At 42.7% G+C, this 21,548-nt stretch overlaps 2 protein-coding genes across 2 annotated transcripts in view; one reads left to right on the top strand and one right to left on the bottom strand.

Moving 5' to 3' along the window:
• LOC124140041 (synaptotagmin-7-like) overlaps positions 1-21,548 on the bottom strand; it is a 444,395-nt gene that overhangs the window by 341,763 nt on the left and 81,084 nt on the right. The gene's annotated exons all lie outside the window — the stretch shown is intronic.
• On the top strand, positions 1,113-1,700 carry LOC124130598. Its single transcript, XM_046493693.2, has one exon. The coding sequence runs from the start codon at positions 1,113-1,115 to the stop codon at positions 1,698-1,700; it is 588 nt and encodes a 195-aa protein (XP_046349649.2).

Genomic DNA, 21,548 nt, shown 5'->3' with positions numbered 1-21,548 from the left:
ATGACAGCGGTCTGTAAATAATCGAATATGGACCAGACAATCCAGTGATTAACATCATGAGCATCGATCTACGCAATTGGGATACGATGACAAGCATCTACCAAGTCAGCGAGCCTGACCACCCGATCCCGCTAGGCAGCAAGCATTGGTTGCTGAAGATCTATTCTAACCCGGATCTTCACGTGTATGGTTTTAATCAATGCATCGTGAGTGAGTGAGTGAGTAATTTGATCAGTTTGATCACAACTTTGGTGAAACCCACGAACACGGGTATGGTGCTGACAAACGTAGAAACATAATCAGGGAGAACAGTGATTCGACCCACGATCATAGTTTCCTGGCGTGACCAAGGGACGCAACTCTACACAGCGAATCGCGACGCCTTGACGACTGGGTCACCCGTGCCACCATTACATCATAATCAGTATGGCAGACATATGTTCGCAACCGTAGAGGGTTGTTGTACATTTTTTAATGCCATTACTTCCAACAGTACAAGATGACTCTGTAAAGCCCTGCGACAGTGAATTACTATAGTTTGAGGGCAATCAATAATTAACTATGCATCTAACGCCTAAATCATAATCATCTCAATTTTCAGCTTTCCTTCTTAGTATTCTCTCCGGACAAAGTTTGACAGATCTGTTAGCCCATGTTATCTTATCGACACAAGATGATACAACTGTAAACCTCAAATTGTGAAATAATACACGATCATAGATCGTCGCATCTTCCCGAGGCAAGGGAGGTAACTGACTATTAAAGTCCAGTTTCCACCCTTGCCGAACTAGGCTGGTATTATCTCTGACTCCACGGACTTCTGATCCAAACACAAGAACATCACCGATCCAGATCAAATCATCAGTTATGACGTAGTAGACCTCTTCACCTCTAGACCTCTAGACCTCGTACCCATAGATGACTCTCTGCAAATTCTCCGCCGTTGCATCACTGAAACTTCTCTTGAAACCAGCCTATCCACTGAATCTATCATCGCCCTCACCACCGCCTGTATCTCGTCTACCTACTTCACCTGGGGCGACGAGTACTATCAACAGATACACGGCCTACCCATGGTGTCCCCACTCTCTCCCATCCTTACTGAAATCTACATGACCTACTTCGAACAGCAAGCCCTAACCACATCACCATCCAATCTATTTGCTGGTACAAAACAAGGCCAAAACCCAACCCTGCTACTACATCTTAACCAACAACACCCCCGAGTACAGTTCACCATCGAAACAGAAAAGGACAACCAACTACCCCTCCTAGATGTCCTCGTCTCCAGAAGCCCAACAAACAGAATCCAAACCAGTGTCTACCGGAAGCCCACCCACACCGACCAGTATATCCACTTCAACTCCATCCACCCCCTTAGAACCAAGACTGGCATCGTCTCTACCCTCACCAAACGAGCCATCAACCTTTCGTCTGCTGGCCCCAAACTTGAGATCGAACACCCCCGCCAAGTCTTCACCCACCTCAACAATCATCCATCCAATCCCGTCGACAAAGTCATCATCTCTGTACTCCATCCCACACCCAGAACTGCCACCCTTAAACCCGAATCAGCGCCCTTCCGCATCGCCCTTCCGTTCATAGAAAAAGCCTCCCACATCATCAGCCGCCTCCTCAAACACAATCTCATTAACATCAGATCTCAGTTCTCGCTACCGCAAAGCAAAGTTAAGATCTGATTTTAATGAGCCAACATCGACACCCACTTCACCAGCTCCAACCCCATCAAGACCCTGCTAAGAGCCAACGGCAGGAACACAACCAAACCCCAAGAGCCTAAAGGTGTAATTTTACAAAATTGACTGCAACTGTGGACAATCTTACGTAGGTGAAACATCCCGCCCCATCAACACCAGAATGAAGGAGCACAAAACCTCCACCATTAAATCCGACAGTAAATCAGCCATCTCGGACTATATCAACAACTGTCCTGATCACAACATCAACTGGGACAACGTCCAAATCCTCTCCAACAACCTCCATGATTTCACGAAAATAAAATAAACAGAAGCAATCCACATTCGCCGCCACAAGCCATCAATCAACAGAGATCAACGCTATTTCATCCCATCCGCCTACTATGAACTCATCCAGCAATAATCACTTATCCTGTTTAAATGGCTTCATGTCCCATTGGCTTCCACCTATGTGTTCTCTGTCCATCGTGTTGTGACAGTATTATCCCCTTGTTGTCAACACCTTACCTATGATATCCCACTCATATATGCAATCATTGTTACTGTTAATCTCCTACTGTTAATCCTCCACATATTATATATATTCTGTAATAAGTCCCTCATTCTTGCTTGACAACGGTATAAGGATCTATACCGAAACGTCGCTTTTTACAGTATTAAAGAAGTTATTATCCATAAAATTGTGTCCACCTGGTATTATGGAGTTACAATTGGGCTGGACTAACGCGTCTATGCATAGTCCAATCAAACTCGCGAACTGAAATCGAAATCCGGTTCGTAAACTGTCATGCAGATTTCGATCGATTGCAGGATTTGTACAGCATGTGCACCGACAACTCGTTGTCAACATATATTTTCTAAATCTTTTCAAGTTTTTAATCAACTTGCTCACGTGATTTGATGCACTTCGCGATGTAAGACCCCTTTTCACACAATATAGATCCTGATTGTCGATCAGATCGTCTTGACTGAGCGCCGCCATTTTGTTTGAATCAAATTCAAGTGATACGAGAGGTGGGATCTGATTGGTCCATAGGAGAGGCATAGAAGGGACTTAACTCGTAACAGCCACTGGTGGTGCTACGATCGAGCCCAGGAATTCCAGCCTAGTTCGGCAATGGTGGAAACTTGACTTTTAAAGTCAGTTAACTATCTTACCTCGGGGAGATGAGATCGTCGAGCCTGAGAAGTTTTTTTTGGCTTTTCGTCTCCTTGCAATAGAAACAGACTATTTTTGATCAGATACCCAAATTTTGAGTTGTGTTATCGTCGATGTGAAACCTGTTAAATTTATAATGTACGTTTAATTTGTATACATGTGAACGGAAGTTGTAGTCGTCACCCACGTGGAAGACGTATCTCGCCTCGGTGGCTGGCACGTGTTGGTATTAGATCACTGGCGTGTGTACATCGTCATGACTTAATCAAAACGTGGGCCCCCCTTCCCATTTCGTCATTAAACGGAAGGATGGGGATTGTAAACAATCTGAAGTGCAAATTTGTAACTTCCAAATTGCATGTCTTCCATCGTGGTTGTAGAGTTCGTTTTGCACGAAAATTTATTCAGAAAATGCCTGTATTTGCGATGAGATGATTACGACATCTGGGTGAGTGAGTGAGTGAGTGAGTGAGAGAGAGGTGCTTTTTGTGATAACAAGTCAACAAACATGGGTTCGTTGCATGCAAAAAGTGAATCTAACCATTTTATTTTATGGAGTTGTAATATGTTAACATTGGCTAACTAACTCGCATAATACAATTTCTATTTCTAATAGAACGTATTTACGATAGGAAACAACACCCGGCTAACAATCTCTATATACGTGGCATGACCAGTCACTAGATAAGCCTGTATTAATAATTAGTATATTTCAAAACAACAGAAGGGGACTTTGCACCCCACCCCTAACAGCCTGACCCACACCCACATTCGCACCCACACTCAGCCCATGGCGCGCTGAAGAATTGACGATGGTAGTTATATTTCAAGGTTGGTATCCCTTTTGCATAGGACAAATTAAGGTCTTTACAGCCGAGTACCTTGTGAACAATAAGAAATGAACTATTTCCAATAGTGTGAGTTAATCTGATTAAATGACAGTTTAAAGGTTATACAGACAGATCGTCCTTTGTAATCTGCCCCGCGGTCAGTGCTAGGTAGTATTGCAGAAGACAGTGTGGATATATATATATCTAACAATAAACAGTCATAAACAGAACCATTTATATACCCACGTCTCGAAGACAGCGTCAGGCAGCCGACATTTTTCATCAACTTGTATTACATCGATAAATGTTCATAGTGCATGCGTCGTTACTGTGCGAAGCGCCATATAATGTCTCACATTCTGTTGCCCGAAGGGGTTATCTCCCATTCTCCGTACATTGTCATTCGTGACCAACTCGTGTTATTCCGGGACAAGCCGGGCAGGTTACGGAAAGGGGCGAGTGGTGACGAATGGTACACTGTGCGCTTCGTTTTTGGGACGCAGAAATTTTTAATGTTTTACTGTACACATTTTAATTACATGTTGTGTAAAAACACCAACATGTGCAACGTTATTGCTCATCTTATTTAAGTTGTATACACATTTGGCATCAACATTCAACATTCGATTAAGATATCATGGTTAACCGATTATCATACGATTTGTCAAATAGAACCAAATACAAAATAGACATAAATCAATAAGATCGATTTAAAAAAGTAAACATTTATGAGAACCAAGAATAAATAAATATTTTGCTCCAAAAGCGTACCTTTAAGTCACTAGTGTAAATTTTATTCTTTCTCCTGAAACTGCCTCCGTGTTGCATCATGTAAACACGTTGTTACTCGTAATGTAGTTATTTAGGTGTGGTTACATTTGTGGCAGTTGCTATTTTTTCCAGTAGTGATGGCAACACATCACAAACTATTTCAGTGTATTTATTTTTGATGATGGTGACTTTTAGATATTAAATATATTAGCTCGCTCGTCACTCCGAAATCCGGAGTCGAATTATTTTTATCAACCATCGCGTAATCGGTTGAATATTGCTAAAACGTGTAAATACTCTTAAAGGTCTGCATTATTAATCTCAAACATAAACTCAGCGTTAGATTCCCTCTATAGAAATAAATATTGATTGTCAGCACATTATGAGAAAAGAACACGTCCACCTTACACTGCTTGACCGAAATGGGTATGTGCAAATTCCAGGGCATGTTGGCTTACAGTGCCAATCAAATATTCAGATCCATTCATATAACTGCTGTGCAAACCAAGCTCCCTCTTTCTCAACTCCATGCCCTGATATGAAATAATAAGGTACTTTATACAACATATCGGCAGCATTATGTAAAGTTTGTAAGAACTACTTCACCAAGCAAGCGGGGCGGTCGGGTAGCCTCGTGGTTAAAGCGTTAGCTCGTCACGCCGAAGACCTGGGTTCGATTCCCGACATGGGTACAATGTGTGAAGCCCATTTCTGGTGTCCCCCGCCGTGATATTGCTGTAATATTGCTAAAAGCGGCATAAAACCAGACTCAGTCAGTCAGTCATCAAGCAAGCCCCAGTCGTGACGGGACGAAGACTTCACATACAGGACAACATATGGAAACGTCAGGTCTTCCTCCAGGGGAATATCGATATTTTACTTCCGCTTCAGATGTCTGCTATAATGGCCATGTAACCACGAAATTGATTGTGGTATTCTTTGCAGCCAGCACAGGTTGTTTTGATCATAACGATATGTACTATAGACCTGCAGCTGTTTTCAACACTATGTTACCAGCCCATGTGCCTGGGGAATCTAGCCTGTCATCAGCAGACCTGTTCGGCTATATTAACCCTTTAATGTCAGTTACAATTTATACTTGATTTTCCGATAGTAATACTTTTCACGAGAATATGTCTTCTAGTGTGTCAAGTAACAACATAAAACGTCACCCACACCCTGCCCACTCATACAGCTGTGACATACAGTTCTATTTTGTATAACCGCGGCGTACTTTATATCCTGTATAACTGTGACGTTCATTTCTATTTTGTATAACTGTGATGTACTTTGTATCTTGTATAACTGTGACGTACATTCTCTATCTTGTGTAACTGGTCATACTCGAGCATCAACAAGCCATCGTGATAAAGCTGTAACTCGGCTGACTTCAGCGTTAAAACACACTGATTCATTCTCTCAGCCACCCAAACAACCAGGTCTCACCGACAACCAACGGAAAGAGGCTCTGATCAATGTCCACGCAACGGAAAGAGGCTCTGATCAATGTCCACGCAACGGAAAGAGGCTCTGCTCAGTGTCCACTCAACGGAAAGAGGCTCTGATCAATGTCCACGCAACGGAAAGAGGCTCTGATCAGTGACCACGCAACGGAAAGAGGCTCTGATCAATGTCCACGCAACGGAAAGAGGCTCTGATCAGTGTCCACGCAACGGAAAGAGGCTCTGATCAGTGTCCACGCAACGATAAGAGGCTATGATCAGTGTCCACGCAACGGAAAGAGGCGCTGATCAATGTCCACGCAACGGAATGAGGCTCTGATCAGTGTCCACGCAACGGAAAGAGGCTCTGATCAATGTCCACGCAATCACAAAAGAGCTTTCAATTTTACAATAATGATTCTACGTTACCGGTATTTTCTGTACGTAAAAAAAACCCCGACAAAACGAAACCAATTGTAGCAGTCCTCTGGAGAGGAAATGACATCTTATCTGACTGAACGGGCCGTCTCGTTTGTGCATCTCGTCTGTCGATCTCGTGACGCGATGAAAAGTAAACTGACAACAGTACACTGCAAACAGTTGGATATGCCCACTTGGGCGTTAGGAGAAGGTGGAATCAAATAGTTTGGGCAGACATAAAGCGTCCTTTGGTAGCTGCAGATGTGTAAGAAGGCTCACCAAAATGTATTCGCTGTCTCATCAAACCACTGATAAAAGAATTACCTTTGGTAGATAAAAAATAAACAACACGAAAGTAAATTAGTTCTTTGAAGTGAAGGATGGTGTGGCACCGTGGGCGAAGATTAAGGGGATGTTTTCCAGATCTTATAAAACACATATTTCACATGCTAAAAGAAATTGAGATTTACTTTCACCTCAAACTGAATTTGTAATCGTGTTATTAACTCAAACTACGATTCATAATTGTTCGTCGTAATTATATGACGCCTACCTGTTATGTTCAGACATAAAGTTGTGCAGAATTATGAAAACGCATTTGTGTACATCAATAAAAGAATGCAACAAATGATTTCCAAAGGAACTGTAAACAGGTGCCCATTTTAAATTAAACACACACCAATCCTGATTCATGATTCTACAACGTGTATAACTAATAATTATTGCAATTTATTCTTCATTTTATGAAAAATCAACATTTGCATTCAGCTGTGTAAAACGTTCAGTAAACAGTCATCACAGAACAGTTTGAGACATTAAAAGTGTGTAGGCGTGGACATGTTAAGGAAGCCCTTTAGGGCCATTTTAAAAAAAAAAATTATTCTTGAAATTTGAAGCTACTTAGTTGAAATTTCAAACAACTAAGATAGTTACTAAGTTGAATTTTCAAGTTATAATCTGAAACTTTCAACTTATTATCTTGAATTTCAAGATGATTATCTTGAAATTTCAACTTAGTATGAATGTTGAGGAAGAGTGTTCTTATTGAAATTTGATCTTCTGAAGTAGAATTTGTTCACTTTCGAGCATCGTATGATAGACAATCAACATTACTGCCAAACAGTCCACTCACTTCTCGTCGATGAAGCACTAAGAAGGAATACTTCTCTTCCTGTAATTTCCTTTCTTCCTGTTTAGAAGATGTAGGTGATATCTTTTGACATTAACTAAGCTCCATCGTTCACTGGGGACACGGGTGTCCCAGTCGTAGAAGGCGCTGTGTAGAGTTGCGTTTAATGGGCACGCCGGAAACGTAGGATTTTTGGTTCGAATCCCGCTTCGCCCCGATTATTCTGGGTTTGTCAGCGCCATACCCTCGTCGGTTTCACTAAAGTGGTAAATATCTGAGACCTGCATCACTACGTGCTTTCCTCCCACATTGAGCTGACATTCTGTGATATAACTGGAATACTGTTAAAAAGCTCACTCACTACCACTGCACCAAATGTCTAGATTGTTCCCCGCAATGAATTATACAGGCCTATTACATCAATGGTGCGCCATTAACGTCAAACTATATTCATTCCAATGTCGATGGGAAACTGTAACGACGATGAAACTCATTGTGCTGAAATGGCAATGTGAAAGTTGCCAACGCAACCTTTATATTGATGCAATATTCGGTGTCCGAGCTTCAAAGCTTAAATAGCAAATGTATCTTTCAAATCACTGTCAAGCGCAAAGGTTACACGGGTTTAATCTTTTTTCCAATTTACCTTAATTCCAAATATCGACGACTGCTTTCAGTCATTTCTCGAAAACCTAACATAAAACTAATTAAGGCAGTTTCGGCGGCAACATGAACGCCGCGTGAGCAAGCACACACATCGGTATCTCTAGATGAGTGTACTTGTCCATCAACTCGTATGTTTTTTCGGAGTGCGTGCGCCAGTGTTCCTGTTAATGAGCGTGTAGGGTATTTGAAACGACGTGAAACCAGTTTAAGTCGCGTCAGTTGATTTGAAAGAGAGACGCTTTGACGAAACTGTATCTTCTGAATTCCGTGTACTACGTGGTTAGAGATTCTAAAAGACAAACCGTTTTTGAATTAATAGCTAACTGCTTGATATTTCATGTCGTAGTCAGCAATACTCCCTCTATTACATGCTAGGTCTGTGATTGAGGTCAGAGCGTGGGATACGTTTGTGGGTGAGCGCGTGGGATACGATTCTACCGACTGGGACAGAGTGACACGCTCAGCTGTACAAGCCGAAATTGGGTCTCTAACTTTGCAGTCTTTATGTGCGGCATGCATAAGGTACATGGAACCCATGTCTTGGACAGGATTGAGGAAAGTTGAACCAGTGTCCAGAACAGGATTGAGGTACGTGGAACCTGTGTCTAGGACAGGAGGTACGTCGAACCTGTATCTAGGACAGGATTGAGGTACGCGGAACCTGCCTAGGACAGGAGGTACGTGGAACCTGTGTCTAGGACAGGATTGAGGTACGTGGAACCTGTGTCTAGGACAGGAGGTACGTGGAACCTGTATCTATGACAGGATTGAGGTACGCGGAACCTGCCTAGGACAGGAGGTACGTGGAACCTGTATCTAGGACAGGATTGAGGTACGCGGAACCTGCCTAGGACAGGAGGTACGTGGAACCTGTATCTAGGACAGGATTGAGGTACGCGGAACCTGCCTAGGACAGGAGGTACGTGGAACCTGTGTCTAGGACAGGATTGAGGTACGTGGAACCCGTCTAGGACAGGAGGTACGTGGAACCTTTGTCTAGGACAGGATTGAGGTACGTGGAACCTGTGTCTAGGACAGGACTGAAGTAAGTGGAACCTGTGTCTAGGACAGGAGGTACGTGGAACCTGTGTCTAGGACAGGATGTACGTGGAATCTATGTCTGGTCAGGAATGAGGTACATAGATATTGTGTTTAGGACACGATTTGGATACGTGGAACCAATGCCTAGGACAGGAATAAGGTACGTGGAACCTATGTCTAGGACAGCAATGAGGTACGTGGAACCTATGTCTAGGACATGAAAGAGGTACTTGTAACCTATGTCTGGGACAGTCATGGACTATACGTTTTACTACATGGATCACGCTTACCTATTCGTGAAGGACCCTGCAGCACTACACATTAAGTTAGTTGTACATGGATTTACGACAGTCGTGGAACAGAGAAACATTGCTTGTGTCATGGAATGGGAATGTATCCAAATGGACCCAACGTAAAATATGACCAATGATTTGTTACAACATGTGGGAACATCTATGATCTAATAAATGCCAACAGATTTGCCTATTCTTTTCAGGAATCAAATTTTAGGGACATTGAGCCGTACATCTGAGTGAGTTTGCTCAAAGGTCACTTACAGTATTCCAGTTACATCATCGCGTGTCAGCTTAATGTGGTAGGAAAGCCCGAAGTGATGCAGGTCCCAGACGTTTACCACTGGGGTGAAATGTAAGAACATGAGTATGGTGCTGACAAACCTGGAAACATAATCAGGGCGATCCTGGATTCGAACCCACGATGCCAACCGCATTTCCAATGAGTCTGATTAACCAGTCAGCCTAAACCAGATGTTTAGATGTATCTGTCCCATGAAAATTGATATGAACCTGGTGGTGATAAACACAAGTCTCTTCACACCTTTCAAAATAATGAGATTTCCCAAACAATGACACGGACGACAGAGAACGCACTACGACACGCATCCGCCGTATCTGAAGGATAACGACATCTTATGTGAGAGTAGGAGCGTTGGATTTTGCTCCTCTTTGAACAGTGTTACAGTTACTTCCGGAAAAGCCGGAAGTGATTACACGTGGTGAAAGCCAAGGTGAGGTGAGGTGAAATTGGGTTTAACGTCGCGTCCAAGATTATTGCACTTATATAGCGACGTGCATGTACGAGTATGTGTTTGTGTGGCTGCTTGTTCTAGTCCGGACTGATGCCGATTTATAGTGCTAGCTCACTGAGATACCACGCCGCAGTTTAACATGAATACCCCACTCAGACACAGTATACTGACTCCGAGCCGACCAGTCCTTGTTTTAGCCCCTTAATGCCGAGCGCCAGAGAGGGTAACAACAAGTACCATCTTTTAACGTCTTTTGGTATGACGCGGCCCGGGATCGAACCCCGGACCTTCCGCTCTCCGTGCGGACGCTCTACCACAGGACCACGGAGGCGGTCGGTGAAAGCCAAGAACACAGATATTGATCAGATATTGATCGGGGTGAATCTAGGATTCGAACCCAGCACAAACAGATCCTTCGGCGACTATGGGCATCTTCCCGAGGCAAGGGAGGTAACTAACTAGATAAGTTTTCACCCATGCCGAACTAGGCTCGTGGTCAACAGATGTTTTCCAGATCTTTTCATGTTTTAAATCAAGGTGCTCGCGTGATTTGATGCACTTCGCGATGTAAGACCCGTTTTATCACAATCTAGATCTTGATTATCGATCAGATCGTCTTGACTGGGCGCCGCCATTTTTGTTTGAAACAAATGCAAGTGATACGAGAGGTGGAATCTGATTGGTCCAAAGGAGAGGCTTAGAACGGACACAACTTGCAAATACTTGAAACTGGACTTTTAAACTCAGTTAACTCTCTTGCCTCTGGAAGATGACTATGGAATGCAATTTAACGAAATGAGACGCATATATCGACTGAGCAGTTCAAGTCCCATCTGCTATAGTGGAACATTTCACGATCGCCATGTCACGAATATAGTTCTATTAAAGTAATTTGTTGATTGGGACTTCCTCGCCGTGTGGCAAGTCCCAGGGGTTATTAACAGCGGTACGCTGCTTTGAACAGTATTTTATATATATCACGGCTAAATATGGAACGAAGCCTGAAGTTATGCAGGTCCCAGATGCTTACCACTTTGGTGAAACCCAGATGTATGTTTGTGGTGCTGACAACCAAGAAACACCATCAGGGTAAATTTGGGATTCGAACACACGCACATAGATTTCAAATCCTGGTACACATAAGGGACGCAACTCTGCACGGCGAATTACAGCGGATTAAACGAATGGCTCACTCATGCCCTTCAGGACGAATAGTCTTTAGGGGTATGGTATATATCCATGACTTGTTTGTCTGGAAGAATTCACCGTTAACGGTAATGTCGGGATTAATGGGTAGATGTACGATGCAACGAGCAAGTTATTTTCGTTTCATTCTACTCCCTTATAAATAAATAAAATCAGGATTTAATTTAAGTCGCGCAGAGATCAGGCGCTGAACGACTCGTGCACGTAGGCGGCAATGACAGGTTTCCATAAATATATCGAAACATAAGTGCTGATAAAATACCACGTCGTTCAAACGTGTATTTAACGCATGTCGGTCTGACATTAATAATGCTGCTATACAAGACTAATGGTGAAAAATTAACTTGTTATAGCGAAGAAATTGTTTACGTCAAGGTAACTGATGAGACTGTCCTAAAGAAAGCATCATGATGTAGTGAGACCAGAATGGTCTTCCCCACCGAGTACGTATACGAGTGTAGGCAACGTGAGCTGGTAAAACCGTGTTCATCTGGAGATACGTGATAACAGTTCTAGGCTGCTCAATATTAATAATCTTTAATGATTATATTAATATAAATTTTAAATTCTTGAGTTTGGGTTCTCGCCATTCTGAACAGAATTTCCGTTACATCACTGTGATCTGAGCACTCATGGATGTAGCAGACCTGCCTCCTACAGCACAAAATGAGTAGGTTGGGAAAGAAACGGATTGAATGCCGCTGCAGTACTGGTGATCTTGAACCATGGGTCGTCTAACGAGCGGACGGTGCACCATGTGTCGAAACTCTAACCTGCATTTTCGCAGCGAGCTGAATCGATTCGAAATTTGTTTTCAACCTTTGGATTGCTCCGTCAGAACAGCCGTATTCCAACTCTGTGTATAAGCCCTGAGGACCATGATAATAAGGTCGCCCTATGGTTTAAGGCGCTCTATTTCGCTGTTCAGAGTTGCGTCCCTTAGCTGTCAGGATCCGCTTTTTCAGGGTCTTGCTATGTGCGTAGAAGGGTACTTGTGAGCTGCATAATAGTGTACACTTGTTTAAGATGGCACGCCGTAATCTAACGTAAATACTATTGACTTAATCCACACTCAGTGGTTATAAGAACGTGTTTAATCTGATTAACTGCAACCAAGCACTTTAAAATGTTCCAAAAGAAGAAAGCAATCACTCGCAAAGAACAAAGTTACTGACAGAAAGCACTGAAAAACATTTTAATTTCACGGATCGTAAATAAGCAAAAACAAACAAACACATCACGTAGCTAGTGAATTAGTCCCGTGACGCGGTGCACTAATCAATAATGCAACAGAAAACAACGACGTTTCTTGGGAGGAAAACCTGTAACTAGAAACACGTTTTCAATTTCAATAAGCCAACACTACGGACTCTTCTTTCCCATTCACGCAACGCCACATCTTCCGATACCCCCTGCTGTTTAGCTCCATTCTGTATATATACAGTCGGTTATTTAAGATGGCTAATCTATGGAATCCTAGAAGGAACATTGTCGCGTTGTCGCATTGTCGCCCTGGCAAAAACAAGCAAAAGGTGCCAAAGCGCGACAATGCGTCAAATGGCCAAAATGTCGCGTTGTCCCATTGTCGCGCTTTGGTTAATTTTGACACTTCTTGCTTGTTTTTGTGAGGGTGACAGTGCGAAAATGCTACAACGCTAGATACCTTCTAGGATAAATAATATTAAATAATGTTATTGTTTGTTTGTTGTTTTACGCCGCACTAAGCAATATTCCAGCTGTATGGCAGCGGTCTGTAAATAATCGAGTCTAGACCAGACAATCCAGTGATTGATATCATGAGCATCGACCCACGCAATTGGGATACGATAACATGCATCATCAACCAAGTCAGCGAGCCTGACCACCCGATCCCTTTAGTCGCCTTTTACATAGTAGCCTTTAACGGTAAGCATGGGTTGCTGAATACCCTTTTATCCCGGATCTTGACGGGTTCAGATGATATTTGACAAGAGGGTTGCGAGTCCTGGTGACACGGTTGACCCAATCGTCTGCCGCGCCTCAATTCGCTGGGCAGAGTTTCGTCCCTTTGGCACGCCAGAAACCTATGATCGTGGGTTCAAACCCCGTTTCTTCCCGATCAACTTTTTAGGTTTGTCAGCACCGTACCCGTGCTCGTGGGTTTCGCCAAAGTGGTAAACGTCTGAGACCTGAATAATTTCGGGCTTTCCTTCCACATTAAGGTGACACGCCGTGATAGTACTGGAACACTGTTTAAAGCAGCGTTAATTCCAACTCACTCGCTCTTCATCTTCCCGAGGCAAGGGAGTTAACTGACTCTAAAAGTCCAGTTTTCACCCTTGCGGAATTAGGCTGATATTTCCGGGCTCGATCGTAGCGCCACTAGTGTCAATTATGAGTTATGTCCCTTCTATGTCCCTCTTATTGACCAATTAGATTCCACCTCTCATATCACTTGCATTTGCTTCAAACAAAATGGCGGCGCCCAGTCAAGACGATCTGATCGATAATCAAGCTATATATTATAATAAAACGAGTCTTACCTCGTGAAATGCATCAAATCACGCGAGCACCTTGATTAAAAACCATGAAAAGATTTGGAAAATATGTGTCATCGCCCAGTTGACGGTACACATCTATTGCAAATCCTGTAGTCGACCGAAGTCTGCACGTTGAAATCCATGTTGTTTTACGAACCGGATGTCGATTTCGTTACGCCATTTTGATTGGACTCTACATAGACTCGTTAGTCCGGCCACAATAAAACCCCATAATTGCAGCAGAGTTGGACAAGGGCGAAAACTGGACTTTTATAGTCAGTGAACTCCCTTGCCTCGGGAAGATGCTCACTCATACGAGTCGTACCTTTATGAGTTTCATAGTATGGTTGCATTGCTGTTATCAAGGATGACCGTCTTTTCCCTGAGAGGTTTAGAATGCACGCAAGCATACACGCACAAATATGTACACGGATAAGCACATGCTGCCACAACACCAGTGACGATCCTTTTAACAAACTCAGCAAGTCCTTTTGTGTAACTAAAATATTCATCACAACCACATGCGCATTTTGCACCGCCTGGAGGATGTGTGACTGGGATCTCGGCCAAAGATCAGAATGACCCTGGTTATGCTCCCGAGAGTAAATCTTAGCGCCTAATTCTATTATCAAACACAATTCTTCACAGATGTCTCCTTTTAGTAAGAGCAACCTTTCATAAAGAGAGGAAGGGGACATTTATTGTTGTTTGTTGGCCAGATACTTGTCACTGGGTGATCCTCTCGTCACTTCTTCTTTAAGGTCAAACAGACTCATAAAATAATAATGCGTTTGAGTCCAATCAATTCTCCACGTTTCAAGCTTAATTGTGCTCAAATGACACAGCAATGCTCTTTATTACAATGATATCAAGTCTGCGCTTGTGTACAGTCAGTCTGAAAATGACTGAAATTGTCACTTAGGCAATTTACTAAACGCCAACTTGACTGAAAAATAAGTCCATATATGTTATTATGATAACGAATGTTGGTGCTAAATTTCATCACACAGTGATTGAAAATTATAGGATTAAAACAAAAGAAAAGTCAATGTATATTTTATTTTTTCTTGTAATCCTAGTATAATTAGTCTATTGTGATGTTTTTACTCTCTTTTGAACTTCTTAATAATTTGAGTCTAAATAAAAGGAAAAGTTGTAAAATGACTGAAAATATTTAAGCTTTTTATAAATTGCCTAAGTGAACCCGATTTTGACATTGGATGATTTTACACATTGACTGTAATATACGTACATTCATTCATCCGACTAGACACAAATAGCATGGCAGAGTTACATATGGTGAAGTGACGAAATGTAGACGCCTGAACAAATTGCATTCTATTTTTGACTAGATAGAGAAAATTAGATAACCGTGTGTGTAAAAGAATTCCGGAAACCTCCCCGGCGTTTTGCGTGCAAGGGTACGCAGAGATGTATTCCTCATGTCTCAGTCGGGACGGATCGGTGTGACGTGGCTTTATTTAAGACATATTGACGCTGTTCAGAGGTGGGTGTTAAAGGTCATGCCCTGGCTGGTGTGGTTTTAGGTTAATGTTACCCGTTATGATCAGTCTGGGAGATTACTAAAATCGGCCAAAATACCCCTCTCTATTTCTAGATATTTCAGACGCATTGACATGGTAAACTAAAAATTTGTGTCAGTGCCTTAAGGTATTTAGGTTCGTATTGGGTCCAAACATGATAATACAAGTAAGGCTATGTCGGGACCATGGATTTCCATCGGCTACGAGCTACGGGGGATGATTGTTATGTTCTGAGCCTCATGTAGAAAGACATGACTTTAAAATTGTCCAACATAATAGTAATCCAATTCCACATCAATACACTTTTGCCAACGACGTTGGAGGGATTTTATCCCATTTTCTTAGAAGTCCTTCTCTTGGCTGCCCGAAAAGGTCTCCACAGCTGCTGTGATATCATCGTCCGAGTCGAAACGGGTCCGGCTAGGGCTGTCTTTATGTTTGGGAACCGATTGAGTCTGACGGAACCAGATCAGGAAAGTAAGGGTAGTGCTGAAGGAGTTCAAAACCACACATGTGCGTTGTAATCATGGCAATGACGGATGTATTCACTTGCGCATTGTCCTAATGGACAATCTCACTAAAATCAGATCTAAGTCCTCGCTGCCGCTAAACAAAGATCTGAGGACATCCCATTAGGGGTCACGTCAGAACGACCTTTCGCGAACCACTGAAACGACTGACACGAAGTCGACATCAGCCAATTAGAAAGCAGCTTTCTCGAGCTTTAGGGCACTCGTTTCAACCTGGAGACTTCCATTTCAGAATACGCTTGTAAAATATGTTGACACAGTTCTCGATTAATATTTTGAAAACAGAACAAACGAACATTCCGGAATGTCTTATATATCGTTGCGATTGTATGGCAATGCTTCCCACGAACTGTGCAACGCCTCCTCCGTTCAAATATTTATCCTACGCAAACGAGAGATAGACGATTATTTTGACGGAATCAGTCGTACGGGCCGTAACTGTCGTTCGGAATACCCCGTGTTAACGTTTTCGAGGTTGCATGATTAGAAAACACATTTCGACTGTCACTTTCATGATCTGGTAAGCGACGCTTTGATTGGTCGGATGAAAGGTCGTTCTGACGTGCCCCGGAATGGGATGTCCTCAGATCTTTGTTTAGCGATAGCGAGATCTAAGATCTGATTTTAACGAGATTGTCCCGATGGAAGACCCCACAATTTCATGCTGTAAGTGCCTCAAAGGTGCAGCATTATGTGCTCCGTCTGGCCTTCTGGAAGATAGTCTACAATGATGACACCGTCGGCATCGCAGAAGATGTAGGCCATAACCTGTTTAGCTGACTATCTTTGCCTCCTTCAATGGCGGGGTTGTCAAATGTAATAATGGAATGTACTCTCCCCTGGGAAATGCCTACTGAAGTAGCAAAATGACACTCAGTCATTCGCCGGTCGGTTCTCGCCATATCGTGTATTCTCTGGACATTTTCTGGTGTTGCAGTTGTCAAAGACCTACCAGGGCGTGGATCGTCATCACAGCACTCCCTCCCACGCTTAAACTCTGCTGCCCACATATTTACGGCGGCATAGGGAGGGGCATATTTCCCCAGCGTTACATTCACATGGATGGCTTTTGGTGTTCAACCCTTTGTCTGAAATTACTTGATCACTGCACTTTCCTCAAGTTTATCCATTCTCCACTGACTTGTCACAGCTTAACAATTTGCTTAATTGACTCATGTATTTGTGGATATACCTCTACAACAACATGTGATGTCCTCAAACAAACGATTTCCCTATTACGCAAATCCTCCTATGTGAAACTCAGTCAACCCTCGTAACCAAATTTGATGAGAATAACAGAGCGCAAACAAAATAAAAACAAATAATTCAAGACGTTCACCACTCAGTGTGAACGTTCATTGATTACACAAGCTGTTCGCGAAACTATTGCGCATCCTCTGCTCTACCGGAAGCACCAGTTATGGGTGAAGGTCGAGGTCATGATACGGCTGTCCCTTGGAAATATACGATCGAGCAGGTAATATACAAATCTCGGTTAATTTGGGGAGGATGATATTTTCTAGGTGGAGCAGAACAAAGTTAAATCTGTAGGGGTACCCTCGGGGGTGCACGACATCAAGGTACACTAATACCATGGATGTGAATTAGTATTTCGTTCCAGTATGTAGCTACATCGTGATGTCCTGATAACATGTCAGTATAATGTCATGACACCATGGGAACATGAGTAAGTGAGTTAGCATCACATAATGTGGAGTCAGCTTAATGAACCCTAAATGATGCAGGTCTCAGACGTTTTACCATGTTGCTGACAGCATCCCATCGATCATAGTCATGGCGAATCTTAATTCAAACGCATGATCATCGGATCTTAAAGCGCCTTTGGGACGCTACTCTGCATAACGAATTGCATGAACTATGAAGTCTGCGGCACCCGTGCGATCATGTCCCCGGTAAAGTATTGAACACATCCTTACATTGGTGGAAAAAATATTAACAGTAAACCAGCAACCATGATATAAGCGTATCCGACCGGCTCCGTGATTTAGTGGATAGAGCGTCTGCTCTGGCCGCGTCGTAACAAAAGACATTTACAGATGGTACATGATGAACCCTCTTGAGGCTCGGGGGGGGGGGGGGGGGCGGTCGGGTAGCCTAGTGGTTAAAGCGTTCGCTCGTCACGCTGAAGGCCCGGGTTCCATTCCCGACATGGGTACAATGTGTGAAGCCCATTTCTGGTGTTCCCCGCCGTGATATTGCTGGAATATTGCTAAAGGCGGCGAAAAACCATACTCACTCATTCTTGAGGCTCGGCATTAAGGGGAAAAAAAAGAACTGGCCGGGTGGGAATCAGTATTCTGTGTCAAGGTTAGATTAGGTTAAGTATCAAGTATAAAGTATTGAGCTTCAAAAATAATCTCAGACCAGTACTAGAATTACGAAAATAGTAAACTCAAAATTGTTTCACTTTTTCTATCATGACCATGAGGCATGGAATCTCAGCGGGCTTGGACTATAAAACCGGCATGAGTCCGGACTAGTACAAACAACCACAGCCACGTCGCTATGTAAGTGCAATGATCTCGAACGTAAAACCTCATTTCACATCACCAAAAGCGTATACAGATGAGACAACATTGTTGCAATACTAGTATACCATGACAACATGTACCATACATGTACCTCCTGTATCAGAACACCACAGTAATGTTATCAAGCAGTATCATGACTTGGGAACATACATGTACCAACACTTTTTGTCGTTTGTCTTTTCAATCTATGAACGTTGTTTTAACACTTCCGGCTCACGAGGAAAACGACAGGAGAGCAGAGAATCGACAATATTTGCAATTAGGTCAACACTGTTGTACTGAACATGAGGTCATGACACGACTATGTCATGGTAACCCAACACCATGAATAACTCGCATCGAAATACAGAACATAAATAGTCCACGAGAGTGACAAAACAAAAAAGGACGAATCTGACTTAATGTGAAAAAGTGATAATGGATATGGCACATAACATAAACCGCTTATATATTTTCAAGTAAAATGTCAACCTTTTGCTGCACAGCTTAACACAATTCGCGATAATCGTTGTAAAGAGATTCGACAACACATACACAGCCGTTACTTCATTTCCCGTGTCTATCACCGAGCTGCGGCAGACACGGTCTGTTTTTAAATAAATCGATGGTATTGACACCAATACCCACCGGCCATTATCTAGCTGAGAATGAGACGAGCGATGCGTGTGTCTCCAAACGGGTGTCCTGTCGTCGACGCGCTAACTTTGGCTGCGTAATGACTCGCTGTCTTCAGTCACCAGGCACCACGAGAGGGACAAATAGACACAGTTCCATGAACAAAGAAAAGCCACGTTAATGGATATTCATCCAACACTCACGGATGTGCCAACAGATAGTTTCAATTGATTTGATCAAATCATTGATAACGCTGGTCTGGTGACTTCCTTCTGGAAGGTAATGCCGAGGTGTGCACTTTCTAGTTTAGGTGTTTTATTTTATTTTATTTGGTTAACGGATCAGACGAATCAGGAATGTGACAAAATAATTCTAGATTAAAGATTGTCTTCTTATCACCGAGCCTGGTGATCACTGTTATGAATTTGTGGGGGCGGTCGGGTAGCCTAGTGGTTAAAGCGTGTTCCCGGGTTTGATTCCCGACATGGGTACAATATGTGAAGCCCATTTCCGGTGTCCCCCGCCGTGATATTGCTGGAATATTGCTAAAATCGTCGTAAAACCATACTCACTTACTCACTCATTATGAATTTGTGATTTGATTTTTATAATCATTGCAGTGATCTTCAGGCCTGAGAAGTGGTAAATGCTCGATGTCCCGTAGTTGTTTGTAAAACCAAACGGATCAACTCATACTCAATATATAAAAGAAGGTGGAGATTATTTTGACCTTTACAATAGTGGGACAATTATTACAATAGTTCAAATCATCTTATAACCACCCTATCACTTGCAGTCCCCAACCGTACAGACACCACAGTGGCCCATTACTGTGTCAGCTAATTCCCTCACTCAACCCGAGGCAGTGCTAATGGTTAAGACACGTGGGATATACAAAACCAATATCCTCTCCAAGCCATGGAAGACCAGATAGACACAATATGGTACCACATCGATTGATGACATTGACACCAACAGCTTACGGCTATTGTTAGCCACAGATGGGTCTGGTGTTCTGACTCTAGACGAGCAGCAGACCAAGAATTCCAGAGACCTTGTGTATTTGTTTACCCCGTCCACAGTCCGTTGGTTGGGATGTAAGCTATATGGGGCATTAAGAGTCATGGAGAGGATTGCACTCAAGAACTGTCTGGCAGCTGTTGGTACAGCTCCTTGTAATCACTACACAGTGGAAGGGTCATTGTCTGCCCATTCCCCTCCCATACGGTTCAAGTAGCTAAGTAGGGAAAATGTTTTAAGAAGAGATGATGGATTTTTCAGCCACACACACAATTCTTCAGATTTCTTGTAAGCGTAAATGTGTGTCGTTATAGATTGAATAGGGATGTACTCTCCAGTGTAGATGTCTGGTTCTTCATCCATGCATTTACTGTGTTGACCGTTGACCGTTGACTTGGCTGTTGATGCTTAGTGCTTTGATTTTGTTGTCGCTTTTGATTTTCTGTGATGCTGACGTGATTCAGAATTGAGAGAATAGCTTGGTCTGCCTTCCGGTCCCAAGAAAATAAATTACAAAATGGATCCCTATCAAGTCTAGAATGACTTGGCAAGTCTAGATACCCTCAGCTCTAATTAGGCATTGTTCTGGGCTCCACTTGCATTTTACTTATTTTATTTTGTAGATGAATATTATATATTTCTGGGAATAAATGTTAATCCATGGATCGTTGACAGGTTCAGGAGGTTAATTTTACTGTTAATTTAAGGAAAGGTTCTCACAGGATGACATTCATGCTTCAAGTATGTGCTATGTCCATTGGATATTAATTTAAATTCATCTCATTTGAAAAATGAATTATTTCGTGTTTGTTATAATGCTTACGAACCACACGTATATGATGCTGTACTTAAGCTGTTGTGGACCTATTCTAATCCTGAATCCCAACGCTGAATTAATTGCCAGTCAATGTGCAAGAATAAGTGAACGTTATTCAGATTACATTCAGCATTATTCCAACAATATCACGGCTGCCTGTAAATAATTGACTCTGGACCAGAAGAACCAGTTTGATGGTATGAACAACAAGTCACATCGTCTAAGGGACGCAACTTTTCCAACGAATTATAGTGAAATGGGCGACCGTGCCATCCATATCCACAGCCAAAAAAGTGTAGGTTTCCGTCTTCCGGAAACCTTCCGGAAACCTTCCAGATACCTTCAGCAACCTTCAAATTTCTTGGTATCTTCCAGACAATTTTTTTATGTGTTTCACACTTAAGTGAACAAAATGCATCCCCCTAATTGTGACATTTTTTTAGGAAGGTTTCCGGAAGGTATCCGGGCCGGATCCCAAATGAGAAGGTATTCGGAAGACGGAAACCTACACTTATTTTGCT

The sequence above is a fragment of the Haliotis rufescens genome, unplaced genomic scaffold (assembly GCF_023055435.1).
Source record: "Haliotis rufescens isolate VD_foot unplaced genomic scaffold, xgHalRufe1.0.p SCAF_5, whole genome shotgun sequence".
NCBI classification, from domain to species: domain Eukaryota; kingdom Metazoa; phylum Mollusca; class Gastropoda; order Lepetellida; family Haliotidae; genus Haliotis; species Haliotis rufescens.
This window is presented reverse-complemented; position numbering and strand designations above follow the sequence as displayed.

Excerpts from the sequence above, each read along its gene's own strand:
- LOC124130598 (XM_046493693.2), top strand. The coding sequence starts at position 1,113 with ATGACCTACTTCGAACAGCAAGCCCTAACCACATCACCATCCAATCTA.